This window comes from Myotis daubentonii, chromosome 8 (assembly GCF_963259705.1).
Source record: "Myotis daubentonii chromosome 8, mMyoDau2.1, whole genome shotgun sequence".
NCBI classification, from domain to species: domain Eukaryota; kingdom Metazoa; phylum Chordata; class Mammalia; order Chiroptera; family Vespertilionidae; genus Myotis; species Myotis daubentonii.
In genome coordinates, this window is record NC_081847.1 from 55,541,563 (window position 1) to 55,562,272 (window position 20,710).

A 20,710-nucleotide genomic window follows, 5' to 3' on the forward strand; every position below is an offset into this window, starting at 1 on the left:
ATACAAAGTGAAGGAAGGACATTTGAACTTTTGCCTAAATAAGGAAAAATATATGTAAACAATCCATTTATTTGGTTGCAACCAATTTACTAATAGGTTTTTAACAATAGTACATTATGCTTTAAATACTTAACAAATGAAAAAGGAAACTCACTAAGCTCTGTGATAAGTTTAAGATTCTGCTGCCGGATATTTTCAAATTCTTGCTGTTTTTTTCGCATATGTTCTTCAGTTACTGCACAGCGATCACATAATCCTGCTCTTAATCTATGAAACAAAAACAAGTTTTAGAATAGAACTTAAATGTTCTCATAAAAAAATAAGTAAATAAGTGAGTGATGGATGTGTTATCCCCAAAGGGTAGGAATTCTTTCAAAATGTATGTCTATCAACTCACTAAGATGTACACTTTATTTTACAATTTTATTAGCCAATTATACCTCAGTAAAGCGGAAATTAAACAAATTTTTTTTCAAGTACTAAAAGATTTTTTTAAATATTTGAACCCCAAGATTTTTATTCTTTATGAAGAACTAAAGAATGGACTTGGCAAATATAGAGAAAATTAACTAATTTAATGATATATTCATACCTTTAACAAATTCTCAAATAGGCTGAAATCATGCTACAACAAAACTTTCTACAGATTGCAATTCTGAGTGAAATTCTGTAAAAATCTGCTAATTTCAAACTCTATTCAAGGGAACTTATTTATTGAAGAACCTAACCTTATTTTAATATTATAGCCAAAATATGCCAGTACAATACTCAGGGGGCAGCATTATATCTTAAGCAAGCTTGCATTTGCTTTGCTTAGCACATATTATAACACTAATGAGTGCTCAAAAACATTTTTAGTTGAATCAATACTAAAGATTAAGGAACTCAAAGTTTTTTTTAAAAAAGTTACCTCATACTTTGCTCCCTTCAGCATTAAAATAACAAACACCCAGTGTTAGTAAAAATTCACAATGCAACTATTATGTAAACAAAAAAAGATTACAAATAGCTTTTACTAATTATGTGTGAGTGCTAAAGAGCAGAGAAAAATACAAACAGTACATGGGGGGAGGGGAACGTGGAGAGAAAGGTATACTCCAAAATGTTAGTAATAGTTATCTTGCAGGTATCAGTATTATAGGAGATTTTCTTCTTAGCGTTTTTCTATATGTTTCAAAATTTTACTCATTTCATTATTTATATAATCAGAAAATATACAGTTAAAAAAGATACATGCCCCACATTAGAAATTTAGGAAACATATTCCTGGATAATAATTTCATATCAATAACCTAAATGAATAAGATACTAAGTATTTAAGTGTCTAAGGAAGCCACAGCCTGGTAGTATAGACCATTTTTTAAAAAAGGAAATACAATATGAAAACTGTACAACTAAAACAAAAAGAACCTAGAGATTTTTTATATAAAAGTAAAACTCATAAACAGCGTTTTGATAAGGATATAAAAAATAAAGGTTAGAGATCAAAGGTTGCATTAATGGAATGACAATTTCTAGAAGCCAAAAAAACACTAAAGGAGTTAAACTGCATTAACCACTTTTAATGAATTATTTAAATGTCATTCTACTAGCCAGTTTGCCATTAAAAACTAAACACCTTATTGTGTCTAAGAAATCATACCTGATATTAAAATGTTATAAAGTATAATGAAAAACAATCCCTTGGGACCCCTAGTTTCCAAGTTTAAAAATGCCACTGACACAGTTATAAAGCAATATTCCCTGGCTTGTTTATTACTTCCAGATTTCTCCAATCAACTGCCACTCTTTTTTTTTTTTTTTTTAAATATATTTTATTGATTTTTTACAGAGAGGAAGGGAGAGAGATGGAGAGAGTTAGAAACATCAATGAGAGAAAAACATCGATCAGCTGCCTCCTGCACATCTCCTATCGGGGATGTACCTGCAACCCAGGTACATGCCCTTGACGGGAATCGAACCTGGGACCTTTCAGTCTGCAGGCCGACGCTCTATCCACTGAGCCAAACCGGTTTCAGCTCAACTGCCACTCTTGATAATAATATTTGTGAGTCAACTCCTAATTGCTCACTGGTCCTATTTGAGTTTAAATGGATGTGAGAAAATATGCTCCCATTTACATCAGCAGGGCTCCATTGCTTTCTTCTTGCCTATCCTCCACTGTAGTTGTCAAAGAAAGAAAGAAAAAATAGCCTCAATTTCACAGGAGAATGCAGTTGGTAGGAAAAAGGGAAAGAAGAGTAATTCCACTTGTAAGAACAGACAGCAACATGTGTTCTGAGTTTTATCCCAGCTTGTTTACAGAAATGAAGAAATAATAATTTATTTTGCAATTAAAACTCACCAGATTGAGAAGTACGCACAATTGCTTTCTATACCTCCCAAAATTTCCTTAAATTTATTTTCATTCAAAAGGGTTTCACTGAACACCTACAATGAGTACTGCAGGTACTATAAATACAAGGGTGGCCAACATAATGTTACTTATTTTAAAGAGTTTACAACAGTCTGCTAGTGAAAAACAGACAATAAAAAAATAAGTAATTACAACAAAGTATGATTCATACCATGAAAGAAGAAATACAGGGTACTATCCTATATAATAAAAGCTTAATATGCTAAGTGGCCAGTTGTCCATTCAACCAATCAAAGCATGATATGCTAAGACTGCCCAACTGCTTGCTATGATGTGCACTGACCACCAGGGGGCAGATGCTCCGACTGGTAGGATAGCTTGCTGCTGGGATCTGGCCGATCAGGACTGAGTGAGAAAGGCCAGACACGCCCTGGAGCCCTCTGGTGGTCCCTCCCCAGCTGGCCAACCTCCTGCTTCCCTCTCCAGCCCCGATCCTGCACTGGTGGGGTCCCTTGGCCTGGCCTTGTGCCCTCTCACAATCCGGGACCCCTCGGAGGATGTAGGAGAGCCGGTTTCGGCCCAGTCCCACAGGCCAGGCCGAGGGACCCCACTGGTGCACGAATTCGCACACTGGGCCTCTAGTGAAGTATAAAGCACATAGCAGAACTTAACCTAGTCTAGGAAGTCAGAGGTCTCCTGAAGAATATGATGTTTAAATTCAAATCTATGAGAAAGACAGTTAGCAAGACAAAAGAGAATACTTGGTTCAGTATTTGAAAAATAGTTGCAGAAACACAAATCCTCTGATTATGAGTACCAATTTTCCCTTTTAATGACAGTTGAAATATGAGTTTCTCATGACTACCAAAAATGCTTTTAAAAACATTAAAATCTACTGAACAACTATGGTTTAACTGCTTTGTTCAGATTTTTTTAAATTTTATTTTAGAAAATGCATTCTCTCTACTTTTCTAGCATAGTGACTGTTTCTTAGATTTAGTGAAATACTTTGGTTCCTTAAAAGAAAGTTTGTAAATGTAATAATAGTAGCAGCAAAACATAAACGAGCCACATAAAATTAGATCTTTTTATTATCCAATTTACCTTTATTGGGTAATCTCCTTTCATCTAAACATCTCACAATGTTTTTACAACATTAGTGTAAGAATCACTTCATCTTATGAAGAGTAGAAGGCAAGTTTCAGAATTATTTAGAAATTTTAACAAAATATGTGTTGCTTTTTTAAGGTCTCAGAAAAACATTAATTTTTATGTATTTATAAAGCTTGCTCTAGACACCATTCTTACATATGATATAAAACTAAAATGAAATTTTATAAGGCAGAATTTTATCAAATGTTACATATGTAGACATTTAAAGGTAGTATTCAATTAGTAGCAATATAAAAATAAAAAAAAAACTTCTAGGAAACAGACTAGATAATAGGCAATGGTGAAAACGATTTTAGAGTATGTGTCTTGGTGACTTTAGGTCAAGCACAAATACTTTGAGATAATCAGTTAAAGTGTAATTCATTTACACATTTATAAAATTAAGACAGCATACCAACAAGGCATCATGAAACGTAGGAACACTTCCCCAGCTCAGTTTCCTCACATGTAAAATGGATCTATCATCCATCTTATAGCGTTAATGTGAAGGTTAAGTGCTAGATGCCTGGGCCCAATACATATCAATTCCTCCATAAAACAATAATGGTCAGATCTAGGACATTCTTGTTTTAATTATATGAGGCTTCATGAAACAAGGAATAAACCTTAAAGAAAGCCCAAAAGAAAATTTCAGGTTTGTATTTGAAGGAGAGAAAAGCATATATATAAACAAATGAACTACACTTTTTGTCCCACCCCCACTCCCACCACATAATGAATTATAGGCCCACCTAACTTTAAGGACCTAAAGATGAAGGGAATGAAAGGCAAGAGAACATTGAGGATAAGAAACAGTAGAGAAGCAGGATATCCACAGGAAATTAGTGACCACAGATCAAAAATAGAAAAGAATCTAGTTTTAAAAAACTGCAGAATAGCCCTGACCAGATAGCTAAGTTGGTTAGAGCATCATCCCGATAAGTCAAGGTTGCATGTTCAATCCCCAGTCAGGGTGCATACAACATCAACCAATGAATGCATAAGTAAGTGGGACAACAACTCGATGTTTCTCTCTCTCTCTCTCTTTCCCAAATCACTAAATAAAATTTTTAAAAAATTGCAGAATAAAAGATATATATATATATATATATATATATATATATATATTTCCCCCCCCTCCCTGGGTACACTACTCTTCCCACATCTCCACATGTTTACCAATCCAGAAACTCCACAAAAAAGATAATGTTCACAATTAAATATATTAACTGAATAAGAGAGTAATTTATAAAATACTTCAGTGGGAAGGGTAGGGGCATTCATCCACTGACATTTTTTCTACGAATGGACCTGGAAAAGAAAAATTCAGTTAAGAAGAGAAACACAAAATTCAAAGAATAACAGAACTGGAAGCCCAAACTCGAAATCATAAAGTGAAGAAAAGATCAGAAGATACTAGAAAGAATTGCTGTAATTAGTAAAAACAACAAGCATTGCAAGAGTATATCCTTAATTTCAAAGTATTCATCCAAAGTTGACATAAGGTTGGAAAAAAAAATCACTTTCGGTCCTAGAGCTGAATACAATGTACTTTCTATTAAGGGGAAAAAATCACCTCTTACTCAAGAAGACCCAAGAACTTTTCTATTTCGTCATTTACCTGTGATCATTGTTTCTTTCACACCCTGAGCAACATTAGCGCTTAGCGCTTAGTGGTCTCTTTATGTTTTCAAATTTCACCCAAGACTCACCGATCTTCTAAAACTTTAATGGTTTCATGAAGAACTTTCTGTTGCTCTCTCAGCTGCTGATTTTTGGTGAAGAATTCTTCAAGTCTTTGTGCATCTCTAAAAGTTAAGAAATAAGTTGTTGTTTTTAAGGAAAAATATCCTAACAGGATTATTCTGTCATAAGAACTCCAAAGTATGATCTCACCACTTGCATATATCATGAATTTGCTGTACTGAAACAAATACAGTGGAACCTCGGTTCTCAAACTTAATTTATTCCAGAAGGCTGTTGGAAAAGCGATTTGTTCAAAAACCGAATCATTTTTTCCATTAGAAATGACGTAAATTGAATTCGTTCCAGACCCCCAAATGATTCCGTTTTAACCTTTCTTATATACAGTACATGTCTAAAGTTCTGTTTAACCTATAAACAAATACTTTTTCTTAATTTTATCAAACCACTCCCTACTAAACTTAAAGGAATCACTTTCAGTACCCCTTCCATGGGAGTCTCAGGAAATCAGTATGCGATACCTTAGACATCTTCACTTTTCCACACATCACTGCCTTGGAAATGCTATCCCGAGCTAATCGCTTTGCTTTTATCCAAATTAACAACAGTTTTTCTACTTCATTTACCTGTGATCATTGTTTCTTTCACACCCTGAGCAACATTAGCACTTAGTGGTCTCTTTGTTTTCAAATTTCACCAGCAACAAAAGCAAAAAGATGTAAATGGGCTCGAATTTTCTCCTTTTCTCCTTTGTGGCCTAAGAAATGCTTTTTGTCACACTAATGTACCAGCATGGAAAGGTTATCTGGTCGAGAACTGAAGCTTGTTCACAACCCAGACATTTTTTCCGTGAACAACTTGGTCAAGAATGAAATTGGCCCTAGCAGGTTTCGCTCAGTGGATAGAGCAGTCAGCCTGTGGACTGAAGGGTCCCAGGTTCCATTCCGGTCAAGGGCATCATGTACCTTGGTTGCAGGCTCCTCCCTAGCCCTGGCCCTGGTCCGGTTCATGTAGAAGGCAACCAATAATGTGTTTCTTTCACACTGATGTTTCTGTCTTTCCCTCTCTCTTCCACTCTCTCTAAAAAAAAAAAAAAAAAAAAAAAAAATCAATGGAAAAATATCCTCGGGTGAGGATAAAAAAAGGAGAATGGAATTGTTTGAGATGGGAGATATTTGAGAACCAAGGTTTAACTGTAACTTAAAAGGTGAGGTTTGAATTTCTTGTTAATCAGAGTTCAAATTATAACAGAATTAGCTCTGCAGTATTTTTTATACTACAGAAGTATTATGCCTAAGTACCAGGCATTCTTTATACAATGATGGAATACAGATGAAGGAGTGGATTGTGATGCCACCATTGACTCCATATTGTCAAAATACAAAAAAACATGTACACTTACCTATTTTTATTAATTTGTCTACATTTGTTAATGAAATTAATAGATATCTCTACTCATTTCTCTCTCACTGTTATGGGGGATTTATAATTTCTATTTTATTAATTTCTGTGTTGCTTAAATTTCTATCTGGTATTATTTTTAAGCCAGGGCTTACTGTTGAGTGGAACCTAAGTTTAAATCTTAGCTCTGTCATTTACCAGCTATGTGACCTGGTGCAAGTAACCTACATTCTCTGTGCCTCGAAAAATGTGGATCTATAGTATTTATCTCATAGGGCATTTGCAAGGGCTAAGTACTAATGCATATATTATATGCAGAACAGTGTTGGTACATAGTTCTATTTAAGTTATTATGATTTTATTTTTAAAATTGATTTTACAGAGAGGAAAGAGGGGAGAGAGGAGATAGAAACATCGGTGTGAGAAAAACATTGTTCAGTTGCCTCCTTCCATTCAAGCCCCAACTGGGGATCCAACCCAAAACCTGGGTATGTGCCCTGACCAGGAATTGAACCAGCCACCTTCTGGTGTATGGATGATGCTTCAATCAACTGAGCCACACCGGCCAGGTCTATCATTATAATTTTATAGTCAGGAAAGACAAAGACAGCTAAATTTTTCTTCTAGTAGATTACCTGGTTACTTTGCAAGGTTGTGTAATATTTTACCCTTCCATCATTATATTTTTTAAAAAATCACATTATATAAAGTATGCATATATTTTCATGTGTTTTTTAAAAAAATCCTCATCCCAGGGTATGTTTATTGATTTTAGAGAGAGAAGGAGGGAGAAAGACAGACACAGAGAGAGAAACATCAATGTGAGAGAAAAACATTGATCGGTTGCCTCCCAAACTTGCCGTGACTGGGATCGGTTGCCTCCCAAACTTTTGGTGTATGGGACAACACTCCAACCAACTGAGCCACCTGGCCAGGGCAAGTATACATATATTGTAATTCTAATAAAACATTAGCAATTTAGTTGGAATTTTCTGTGTGGTCTTAAAGTTGAAAATATAGGATAATACTGAGCTCAAACACCTTCCCCCAGCCTCCTCAAGGGTCTAAAACATCAAATAAGCATGACAAATCAGTCTTCTACAAAATGTAGATGTCCAGATGATTGTGTTAAAATGGCTAAAATGCAGACTGTAATGTTACTGACAGCAAAACAGATGAGTAAACAATTCAAAGTAAAACAGGTCAAAGTCATAATGTCATATATCCAATATACAGGAGCACTTCTTAAATACTGGTTGAATAATTGACATTGAATGAAAAACCAATACATCTAAGAGGCCTCCTACAGTAAAACCAATGTACTTCTGACGACATACGTAGATATCTGAAATTGAAAATAACAGATAGTAATAGCTGGCTGAAACTCTTTAATTTGGCTGTTTTTAATAATAAAATCTATACTAATAGAAGGATAATATGCTAATTAGACCAGACATCTTCCAGACATCCTTCTGGATAAAGCCATGTTGGCAGGAGCTGAAGCAGAGGTGGTTAAGCAGATCAGGTCAGCAGGGGAGAGCAGTTAGGGGTGATCAGGCCGGCAGGCAGAGGCAGTTAGGGATAATCAGGCAGGCAGGGGAGCAGTTAGGGGCATCAGGCTGGCAAGCAGAGGTGGTTAGAGGCGATCAGGCCGACAGGCAGGTGAGCAGTCCAACTGCTGATTTAGGCCCGATCCCACAGGGGCAGTTGGACATCCCCTGAGGGGTCCTGGATTGGAGAGGGTGCAGGACGGGCTGAAGGGGAACCCCGCCCCCTCAACCCCCCCCCCCAACCCACCAGGCCTCTAGTTTTTTTTTTTTTTAATATATTTTATTGATTTTTTTTACAGAGAGGAAGGGAAAGGGATAGAGAGTTAGAAACATCATGAGAGAGAAGCATCGATCAGCTGCCTCCTGTGCACTCCCTACTGGGGATGTGCCTGCAACCAAGGTACATGCCCTTGACTGGAATCGAACCTGGAACCCTTGAGTCCACAGGCCGACACTCTATCCACTGAGCCAAACTGGTTAGGGCAAGTCATTGATAGTATTCATCTTCTGATTAACAATGGTTGTAGTAGCAACCATCACTAGCTGGGCTATAAACAAAATGAAGATGAAAATAATACAATAAGTGTATTTCATAATTCTTAATGTCAAACCACTCAAAATGAAATGGTTTTTATCACTGAAGAAAATCCTATTTATTTTTAAGTGAAACGAAGATATTGCCCTTTTCTTTTCAAGTAGATAGAAAAAATAAATTTTACTTATTAACCAAGAAAATTATATATTTTCCTCATGCAACTGATGAAATTTCATTAGTTATTTTTGGGATACATTTTATTATAGGGAGCATTCATACAGTTTTAATATCATCAATATTAATTAAAGTGTATTAAAAGATGAAAAGATTTTGAAATCCCTACTGCCCACAGAAACAAAACAAAATTTGCGCAAAAGGAAATAGGTGCATTGGCTACTATTCTCTCAGCCACAGAAAAAGGACTAATCTAACTGTAGTTACATTTTTGGTTGCCTATTCAACAGTCATTTCTCTTTATTATTTGCTTAAAGAATAAAGATTTTCTTCAATATTCAGCAGCTGCTTACAGAAAAGTTGATCTTCTCTCAGGACTCAAGATATAAATCTTGAAAATTTTGTTTTAATGTTTTATCTTAAAATAATTTCAGACTTAAAAATAAGTTAGAAACAGAACAAAGAGCACCTCCATACCTATCATCCAGCTTCTCAAAATGTTAGTATCTTGCATAACCATAATTATCAAAATCATGAAATTAACATTGATGCAGTATTATTAACTAATCTGTAGGCCTTATTAAAATTCTGCCAATTGTCCCTCTAATATTCTTCAGGTCCAGGATCCAATTCAGGATCCTACATTGTATTTAATGTCATGTCTCCTCCAATCTGGGACAGTCTCTCCATCTTTTTCGTCTTTCATAGCCTTGACGCTTTTGAAAAGTACTGGCCAGTTATTTTGTTGATTGTACTTCAACTTGGGTTTGTCTCGTTTCCCATGATAAAATCTGGACTGTGTATTTTTGATAAGAACACAAGAGAAGTAATGTGTTCTTTTTGGTGCATTGCATGATATGAGGTTGACATATCTGATTACTAATGATGTTCACTTTGACCATTTCATTAAGATGAAGTCTGCCTGGTTCCTCCACTGTAATATTACAATTTCCCCTTTGCAAATATTAAGTATCATGTGGGAGATAAACTTTGAGTAATTTGCAAAATTTACAATTATAATTTTTCATTATACTTTTATTAGTGATTCTTGCCTTCAACAATTACTGTTGTCATTTTTGCCAAATGATGATTTTTAAATATTCTTTCTACAATTAGTAATTGAAATTCTAAAAAACAACTGTCCATTTATCCCATGGGTAGAATAATTCATTATCATCATATTTCATTGTTCAGGCTGTTCTTGATTTTGCTATTAGAAGATTTTTTTTTTAAGTTCTCTTCTGTATTTTTTCAACATGCCTCCATTACTTTTTGAACATTTCCTTATTTTCTGGCACCACAAGAAGTTCCAGCTCATATTGTACTTTGCATGCCCCGAAGACCTGATATCAGCCAAATTCTCCAAAAAACCCCCTTGATTTCTTTTACTGTAGAATCCTCTTTAGAAATCAAGATCTGGGCCTTGGGTGTGCTCATTACTGCTGGGGATCACTGTTTTTAGGCCCTCTTAGTGGATCAGGCCTAGAAAATACATGTATGTCCTCACACACATTAACACATATCTGTATTTTCATCTATATATCAAAACCCACGAATTTATACTAATAACTACAATTCTATCTAGCAGCATAGAGTTCATTCTGGCATTCTCTTTTTTCTTATTTGTAGCTCCTTTCTCCTGATAGTGAGCAACCTGTCAATAATGTATTTACTTATTTGCTCAATCCTAGAATACATATAAAGTATGATCAGAATCTTTATTTCTAAGTGAATCATGTGAATTTAATTCCCCTTGCCAGATACTGTTTAGGAATGAGCACACAATAACCATCACTGAGTCAGAGTTAAATCCACTGGGGGCTGCTTCTGGCAAACTTTTATAATTATTAGAAAGGGATACAAGGAGGATCTGCAAGTGGTAACTAGAATGATGGTGGCCATCTTGACATTCTGCAATGAAGGCTAATAGGACAAGCCAAAACACTAAAGGTGGCAGAGAATAGAAAAGACAGAGTCTCTGGTGATTTTTTAACCAGTTCTAGAATCTCCCAGCTTCGGGCCTTTTATGTGAAAGAATATGTTTTCCTTACTGTAAAAGTCACATCTGGTGGTTTTTTTCTCACAGTAAGAAATTATCCTAACTAATAAGATGCATATCCTAAATTTACTACTCAGAAATAATTTCTCTTATTTCCTCTGTAAGTAAAGAAACATTTTCTCTTTTGTAGAAACTAAACAACTACCACAGAAACAGAGAAATGGACTATTCTATGAGTAAGGATGTTTAAAAAAATATCCTTGCCCTGGCCGATGTGGCTCAGTTGGTTGGACATCGTCCCGTGCACAGAAGTGTTGCCAGTTCAGTTCCTGGTTGGGGCATATGTCCAGGGTTGTAGGCTCGAGCCCCGGGGGTCGGGGGGAGGGCTGTATAGGAGGCAACCCATTGATCTTTAACTATCACATCGATGTTTCTCTCTCTCTTTCTCTCTAAATCAATTTAAAAATCTTTTAAAAAATTTTAAAAAATATTTAAGAATATATATATACTTTGAACAATGCAAAACATTTTAAAGTGTCACTAACTAAGGAGAATCATAAAATTATTCTTCAAAACTATTTAAAAAATTTATGATTTTACAAATTTGAATCTAAGTCATCTTCTAACATGACTTTCTAGGTGTAAAGAAAAACTGCAATTTTCAGATTATAATGGCGAAAACAACTAGGTGTGTTTGATGGGTGCTTGGCAAACTCTAGCTTTTGGCTACAGCCTTGGAAGCTTTAGGAATATGAAGTAACTGAGACCCACTGGTATATACCATAAAGCAAATGCAATATTAGTCACAATGACATTAATTTTTGTTATTAAGTAATAATATTCTACTATATGTCTGTTTCAGATTCCTGAATGTGGAAGCTCTATAGAATCATGAGTAAAAATCTGCTCTTGACTTAGATAATCAGATCTGATTCTGGGCTTCACAACAAAACAATTCAGAACCACTGGTAATTTTGAACCGATTAAAAGGGATGTAGACTATTTAGTTCTCATTTCTTTAAATATATTTTTATTGATTTCTAAGAGGAGGAGAGGGAGAGAGAGATAGAAACATCAATGATGAGAGAGAATAATTGATTGGCTGCCTCCTGCAGGCCCCACACTGGGATTGAGCCCGCAACCCCGACATATGCCCTTGACTGGAATCGAACCCGTGACCCTTCAGTCCGCAGGCTGATGCTCTATCCCCTGAGCCAAACCAGCTAGGGCTAGTTCCCATTTCCTATATGAGCTTAGAAATCCCAGAACTATTCTGTTTCCCTTCCTGTAGTATTTTATTTTATTTTTTAAATTTCTTTATTGATTAAGGTATTATATATGTGTCCTCATCCCCCATTACCCCCCCAATCCCCCTCACTCATGACCTCACCCCCCTGTTGTCTGTGTCCATTGGTTAGGCTTATATGCACGCACACAAGTCCTTTGGTTGATCTCTCCGCCTTACCCCCACCCTCCCCTACCTGCCCTCTGAGGTTAAATTCCAGGTGTTAATCACAATTGAGAAAAGAATGCTGTTGACAGATCAAAATGAACGTATAGATAGTTTCCCATCTTAATAAATACTTTATGAAAAAAGATTATATATCAGAATTGTATTAAAATATAAATATATGAAAATATTAACTAAGACTATACTAAAAATCAAGTTATTCTTTTTATTTTGGAAGTTTAAAAAACTTGCTCTCAACTAGCTACACTAAGCAAAGCTAATTTCCTTATAAATAATACACTGAGGTCAAACAGGACATCAGTATCGATTACTTTATAAGTAAGACATTAGTGTTATATGTTGATACTTACAAAATTCGTTCCTTTTTCAGTTTGGTTACTTTTACTTGTAAACCTGAAAAATAAAATGGAAAAAAACCCATAGTGTTTTATTTATACATTTTGCCATTTCTAAAGCAGTTAATCTAAAAATTTTTATGAGTCTACTGCTACACTAATAAGTCACTTGAGACTAGCCTCTGAATAATGAGCCAGGTCCCATTAGTTTAAGAGAGTTATTTCCCTTACTTACACCCTGAGGTCACAAAAGTATATATGTAACATTATTGCTTTTAGTCTACTATATGATAGTCAACTAGAAGGAAATTTTCTTCACATAAAGTGTGAGTTATTTGCTTTTTAAAACCAAGGGCAAATATATAATTAGAAGTTCAATATAAATGAAGGTCTATGTTCTGACATAGCCTATGTCCATGGTCGGCAAACTGCGGCTCGTGAGCCACATGCGGCTCTTTGGCCCCTTGAGTGTGGCTCTTCCACAAAATACTACGTGCGGGCATGCATACAGTGCGATCGAAACTTCGTGGCCCATGTGCAGAAGTAGGTTTTCGGCCTGGGTGAGTCTATTTTGAAGAAGTACTGTTGATATTTGGCTCTGTTTACTAATGAGTTTGCTGACCATTGGATGTATTTGCTAACAGTAATAGTGCTCATATAGGCTCAAGTCTTCTGGGATTAAAATAGATTGTGGCAGGAAGTCCTGTACTAGAAGCAAAATTGTTTATGAAAAGTACTTAACGAAGGGCACTAGTGTTTAATAATCTGGCCACTCACGTTCAAATATATCCCACATTCAAAGGCTGTTAAATTGTGTTGTTTACCCATATCTTCAGGAAAAAACCACTTCTACTTTTGTGGCAAACAACCTGCTTCCCTATTTATAATGGTCTGGCCCTCTAGCAACTTCAGTGCGAAATTATAGCTAATTTGCCTACAAACGTCAGGTGGTCACAATAATCTGGCCACTCAGTGTATTTCTCCTTCCATGGTGCTGACTTAGGGATGAAGTTAAAAGTCACAAAGATACTGATATGGACATCACCTCTTCTTATCAACCCAAGTGAAATGTTATCATGCCAGGAAAACCAGATATTATGAAAAAAAATAGAGACCCTGGAGAACTTTATTTTGCATTATACTTTTGCCCTATATCTCAAATTTCACCTCAGGAAATATCCACCTGTTATGATACATTTTATCCTCATATCTATGGCCTATAATTTGAATAAATAAAATGTTATGAGTAAACTTATAATCAAATGTTCACAACAACTTCAGTCATAATAGCTAAACACAAGAAATATCCCAAATGTCCTTGAATGCACAAGTTGCTTAAAAAACACAAACAAAAATCAAAACTGTGGTGCATCCTTGTACAACTTAGCAATAAAAAAGGAATGAAGTGTTTATATATGCAACGACTTGGATGGATCACAAGAAAATTATAGTGAGTAAAAAATAAAAGCCCATCTTGCCCTGATCTGTTTGGCTCAGTGGATAGAGCGTCAGCCTGAGGACTCAAGGGTCCCAGGTTTGATTTCGGTCAAGGGTATGTTCCTTGGTTGCGGGTACATCCCCAGTGGGGAAGTGTGCAGGAGGCAGCTGATCAATGTTTCTCTCTCATTGATGTTTCTAACTATCTTTCTCCCTTCCTCTCTAAAAAAATCAATAAAATATATTAAAAAAAAATAAAAGCCCATCTCAAAGGGTACATCCTATATTATTCCATTTATATAATACTAGAGGCCTGGTGCACAAAATTTGTGTGGGGGGAGGGGGGTCCCCTCTCAGCCCAGCCTGGGCCCTCTCCAATCCAGGACCCCTCAGGGGATGTCTGACTGCCATCCTACGGATCGGGCCTAAACCAGCAATCGGATATCTCTCTCATAATCCGGGACTGCTGGCTCCTAACTGCTCGCCTGCCTGCCTGCCTGATCGTCTCTAACTGCCTTCCCCCCCCCCCCCGCCAGCCTGATCACCCCTAACCGCCTCTGCCTGCTGGCCTGATTGCCCCTAACTGCCCCCCCCCCCACTGGCCTGGTCGCCCCCAACTGCCCCCCCCCACTGGCCTGGTCGCCCCCAACTGCCCCCCCCCCCCCGCTGGCCTGGTCGCCCCTCACTGCCCCCCCTGCTGGCCTGGTCATCCCCAAATGCCCCCCCTGCCAGCCTAGTTGCTCTGGTCGCCCCCAACTGCCCCCCCTGCTGGCCTGGTCACCCCATGCAGCCTGCTGTTCAGTCGTTTGGTCGTTCCTCACTAATCCCCCTGCTGGCCTGGTCGCCCCACGCAGACTGCTGTTCAGTCGTTTGGTCGCCCCAAACTGCCCCCCCTGCTGGCCTGGTCGCCCCACGCAGACTGCTATTCAGTCATTTGGTCGTCCCTCACTAACACCTGTGCCGGCCTGGTCACCCCATGCAGCCTGCTGTTTGGTTGTTACTGTGACGGAGTCCCGGACAATTTGCACATTCCTGTGACTATCCTCATGCCACCCTTTCAAGTCCCCAGCACCTTCTACTTCCAACTTCTGGCCACCATAATCTGTTCTCCATTTCTATCATTTTGTCATTTTAAGAATCTATACTAGTAATTTATGAAATCAATACAAATATATTTTTAACATTTTTTAAAAAAATTGATTTCAGAGAGGAAGGGAGAGGAAGAGAGAGATAGAAACATCAATGATGAGAGTGAATCATTGATCAGCTACTTCCTAAATGTCACCCATCCCCCGTGGGGATCAAATCCACAACCCAGACATGTGCCCTGACCAGGAACCTGTGACCTCCTGGTACATAGGTTGACACTCAACCACTGAGCCATATTGGCCAGGCTGTACTGTTTTACAATTACATGTAAATCTATTAAGAACTAAAAAAAAATATGAAAAACAATTGTCCTAAGAGAGTTGGAATGCTGTTAAAATATACATAGTAAAGGGAAAAAAAATTTTAAGAATGTTAAAGAAAACTGGTGTGATCATTTATTATTACTAGAGGCCCAGTGCATGAAATTCGTGCATGGTTGGGGGTCCTTCAGCCCGGCCTGCACCCTCTCCAATCTGGGGCCCCTCAGGGGATATCCAACTCCCGGTTTAGGCCCGATCCCTGGAGCCTAAACTGGCAGTTGAACGTCCCTCTTGCAATTGGGACTGTTGGCTTCTAACCGCTTGCCTGCCTGCCGGCCTGATCGCCCCCTAACTGCCCCCCCGCCAGCCTGGTCACGCCCTAACTGTCCTCCTGCTGGTCTGATCACCCCTAATCACCTCTGCCTCAACCCCCGCCACCGTGGCTTTGTCCAGAAGAAAGTCAGACATCCAGAAGACGTCTGGTTGACCTGGTCTAATTAGCATATTACCCTTTTATTAGTATAGATTTTTATTTTTAAAAATGTTTTCCATCTAGTTGTCAAATTCCTAGCTTGAGAACCTTCCTTCTTTTTCAGGTAATGATGAAAAACTCCTGAGACCTTGAAGTAGTTAGTAAAACAGCAAATCATTCTTGAAGAATTAAGAAAAGGACTTGTGACCCTACTGGGCCAAAGACTACAGTTCTCAGTTTTTAATGCTCTTCTTCCCTTCCTAAAGTATGTGAAAATGTATTTTTGACAGATTTTCCTTCCTTTTTAAAAAAATTTCAGCCGACTGCTAAAACTCAGATCCGCCTTTAGAAGTGAAAAGTGCACCCAAAGATAAAATGGATTCTGGCCATGAACCATTAAAAAAAAGAAACAATAAGATAGAAATTCCATATAAACTTCAAAAGAAAATTCTTAGGAAATATAGAACGACTACTCTTTTATCTTGTAAGCATTCAACACCTGTGAGGCATTTGTTCTGTCATGCAGATCAGCCCTGAAACAGGTTTATGTGTGTATATGTATGTGTGTGTTTAAATTTTAGCATTTGCTATTCATCAAGTCAATTAGGCATCTACAATTAGAACCCCTATAAAGTGTGCTTTAATCCTGCTCCACACCCATTGGAAGGAATGAGGCTATACAACAATGCAGCTCCTGTATGGACAAGTAGTCTGTTCAACAAAGTATTTGGGATTTTAACACTGGCACCCTGAGACACCCATTGAGGAAAGAGCGCTCAAAAGACGAAGCACTGTACTACAATTAACCCTACACCCAACTCCTATGTGAATTTTGGAGGAAATGAAAATTAAGAGCCCATGTGTATAGTTATAACACATAAAACAAATTTAAGAATTTAGAAATAAGGGGAAAATTCCAAATAAAATCATTGCTGTTAATTTTACTTATATTAGTTCTCACTTTTTTGACCAAAAGTGGCTTTATATATATATAGCCCAAGTAATTTACCTTCTACCAAAAAGTCTACTACTGATGTTTCTGTAATTGCCTAATAAATTATTTCAATTCCAAAGTGAAAATTCTTTATGAGATGCAGTCATATTTAAGGTGTGCTTAGTTTGCTCTTAAGATTTAATTATCTCAAAAAGTTTAAATAAATTTTTGTGCATTTTATTGAATTTATGAATGTTGACGCAAATGAAAAAAATATCGTATGTGAGAGTTACTGATACTGGTATTCTCTCTTTTTTTTTACTGATAGTATTCTTAATAATGAGAAGGAAACTGATGTTATGAACCAAAATTACATGCATTGTTAATTTGTGTAGTCTTAATATGAAAATTATCCAAAAATCTTTTTGTAATTTTTGAGGAAACATCTAAGAAAATAAAAGGAGGAATCCAAAACTGAATCAAGAAATATTTATCCTGTCATATTAGAACCTCCATACCTTCCCATTTCTTCAAAGGAGCTCCAACCCCCCGAACCCCTTAATCTGCCTGGTTTTCTATGAAACTGATAACCATATTTACCAGATATAAAAAATATTAGGTGAGATGCTGATAGCAGAACCTGCCATGGACAAGAGACCATTTATTGAAATGGTAGCATTCTGAAAAACATATTCTAAATTCCATTTTGTTACCTATGCTTTTAAATAATAAACTTGATGTTGAAAGGCTTAAAAAGGCCAAAAAACAAAAACAAAAGAAGTACCCAAATGAACATTTTATTAAAACTTCAGAATTCTGAAATTTCTATTAAATTTTATTGAAACATTAATTCTGAATTCAAAGCATAAAGACTATGTATTATCAACAAGAATTTGTGTGTAATCCTGACACTCACCACCAGCATTTGTCACAAAAGGAATATAAGGCATTAGAAGGAACAATCATGAAAGGATATTATTATCCCAAAGATAAAAAAAACCTCAGTTACAAATGTCTCTAGAATTTTCCAACAAAAATAGTCTGGTTAGAATATTGTAATTCTTCAATAGAAGTTGAAACACTTTATTATTTCTCAGTTTTAAAAGAAATGCACATAACTTATTATATTCTTGTGATCAGTGTATGTACTGCCTTGTATGTATGTTTTTGCTACCAGTTTATTATGTTTTGGTCAAATGAGAAATACATATAGAAGGTATTCAGATGGACCTAAGTTCCTATGGCCAGACTTTCTTGGATGCCTAAGTGAAAATTATATATCTCAATTACTACCATTTATAACATTTTCTTTCTTTTTTTAAACTGACATTAACGTTTAAAAGTAATGAGTCAATTTTGATTCCTATATATACTTCAAAACCTGCAAAGTCCGGACAAGTCCATGTTTGATGTCTTTCAAATAGCCTCTTATACTGGTTTCTCCAAGTGGATCACCCACCTTAAAAAAAATGAAGCACTAAAGGTTAAAGCTCCAAGAGTGACCCTCAGCCAATGAGACATGATGGTTGGCAGTAAGTACCCAGCGTCTTTCCCCAAAGAGGGCCAATCCTGAGATGCATTCCCCGCAGTCCCTGAGAGCGTTCACCCTGCGTGTCCGCAGTGGAAAATGGCTTACTAGCCTACCTTTTATTGATTTCCTCTTTCCCTGTTCTCACTTCCACGTGACCTTACAGTGCTTTTTGGTGAAGAACAAGGCTAGCATGTGGGGTGGACGGGAAGGATGAGCGCCAAAAAGACAATTCACAGAAGATCCCGGAATCCTTCCTACACAAATGCCTGGAGGCCTCCTTACTCTCAAAACGCGGCTGCTGCTCTCAGTGATGAGCCCTTCACCTCCAGCCCTGCAGGGCAGGAGCAGCGGCTGCTCCTCCAGCAGAACAGTGAGCCCGGTAACGATTCTCTGCAGCTGAGTCCCACAGCCGCAGAATGGTGCCCGCAGAACAAGGGGACATTTCTCAAGCACCAGCAGCGACCTGAACACAGTGGGATAAGGTCAAACAGAGCAGCAGATGGCTAAGATGATACGTGAGAGTCATTTATGACTTTGAAGGAGCTTGCACGTACCCGCATTTAAGCCACAGACCTAGTGTCAGTCCTCTCAGTTTGGAAGATTTATGATTTCATAGGCAGTTTAGTAATCATCATGTTTTTAAAATGGCATCTTAATTTAGAGACACTGTAATAAAGATGACTCCTAATTTGATTTAAAATAAAAAAAAAAAAAAAAAAAAAAAAAAAAATGAAGCACCCTTCAGGCACATCTTTGATGTTATCATACATTTGGAGGATCTCATTTTATATGGAACTGTGTGAAACACATTGACAAAGGACTCTTAAAAAATCCTGCTCTCAGCAAATCTGCCCAGCCCCAACCAAAATGCTTTTAAATAACATAATACTTAAAAAAAATAGTACGCATTCAGTATCTTTAAAAATCCGTGATTTAAAATGGAAAAAGTATTCTGACCGATATATTATAATGTACCAGAGATTATCTTCTGTCATTAGCTCAAACATATATCCAACACCTACCATTCATAAAGCACATGGATATTAATCAAATACCAACAACTGCTGTATTCCTCCCTTAAAGTTTTTCAGTGATTATAAACTCACCTGGGAGTGTGAGGACTATAACAGTTACAAGGAGTATAATTTTTAAAATTTATATACTATGTAACCTTTGTGCACTTTACATGTCCTATAATCTGATGAATATGGCATATTTTTCTTTCTTCTTTTTTTTATATTTTATTGATTTTTGACAGAGAGGAAGGGAGAGGGATAGAGAGTTAGAAACATTGATGAGAGAGAAACACCCATCAGCTGCCTCTTGCACACCCCCTATTGGGGATGTGCCCGCAACCAAGGTACACGCCCTTGACCGGAATCGAACCTGGGACCCTTCAGTCCGAAGGCTGGCGCTCTATCCACTGAGCCAAACCGGTTAGGGCTGGCATATTTTTCTTATCAAACAGCATATTATTTATCTTCTTGATGTTTCCTCATAAAATAGAAGTCTCCTGAAGCCCCCGAAACACCAAGAAACATGATGAAATCTGATAAATATGTTATCCCTGTTAAGAGCTTAAAAGTAAAACTGGCTCAGTTTTAAGTGGCATGTATAAAAATTCTAAAATGATGATGTGCAAAGTGAAAAATAAACACGGTTTAGGAAAATAATAAAATAATAGCAAAAATAAGCAAGAATAAAACATGTACACTAATCACAATACAATAAGCTACATGCATATCTTTTAAAACTAGGAAAGAATAAACAAATGTAATTTTATAGAATGGGGGCTTATTTTTCCTTTCCCAACTTTCTACACTATTTTCTAAAAATAGAAAATTTAAAGTAAATAGTAGTAGAGTATTTCTGAGTTTTAGACAGATATTTAATTTTGATATTTTCATACATTTGGGGACTTTAAAAACTCATATTTAAGAAAATGTTCCATTGATCCAGTTAGAAACTATGCAATTCATTCAGATACCATTTACTGATTTTTTACTATGTGCCAAGCACTTTTACCTACGGGGATGTAAAGATGAGTAAGATAGGGACTCTGCATAATAAAAATTTAATGATCGTTTTATAACCAGTTATAAAACAACAGAATATAATTATATGAAGGATAAAGAATTTAACCTTATGCTTGAAGATGGCAGAATACTAATTCTCCTCTATCAAATGTTTAATAAAAACTCAAGTACACCTGGTCCTATTTAAATTATTTCAAAATATTGCATTTACTTC

The 20,710-nt window shown here is 36.7% G+C and overlaps 1 protein-coding gene across 7 annotated transcripts in view; it reads right to left on the bottom strand.

Annotated features, from left to right (window-relative positions):
* RBBP8 (RB binding protein 8, endonuclease) overlaps nt 1–20,710 on the bottom strand; it is a 75,328-nt gene that overhangs the window by 43,102 nt on the left and 11,516 nt on the right. For 5 of the 7 annotated variants that reach the window (XM_059706474.1, XM_059706471.1, XM_059706475.1 and 2 more), the window contains exons 3-5: nt 12,693–12,735; nt 5,221–5,316; nt 155–267 (exon numbers count right to left, since the gene is read on the bottom strand). In XM_059706474.1, the coding sequence (XP_059562457.1) occupies nt 155–267; nt 5,221–5,316; nt 12,693–12,735 (252 nt within the window). The remainder of the gene's footprint in view (nt 1–154; nt 268–5,220; nt 5,317–12,692; nt 12,736–20,710) is intronic. The other 2 variants (XM_059706476.1, XM_059706477.1) reach the window with 2 other exon arrangements.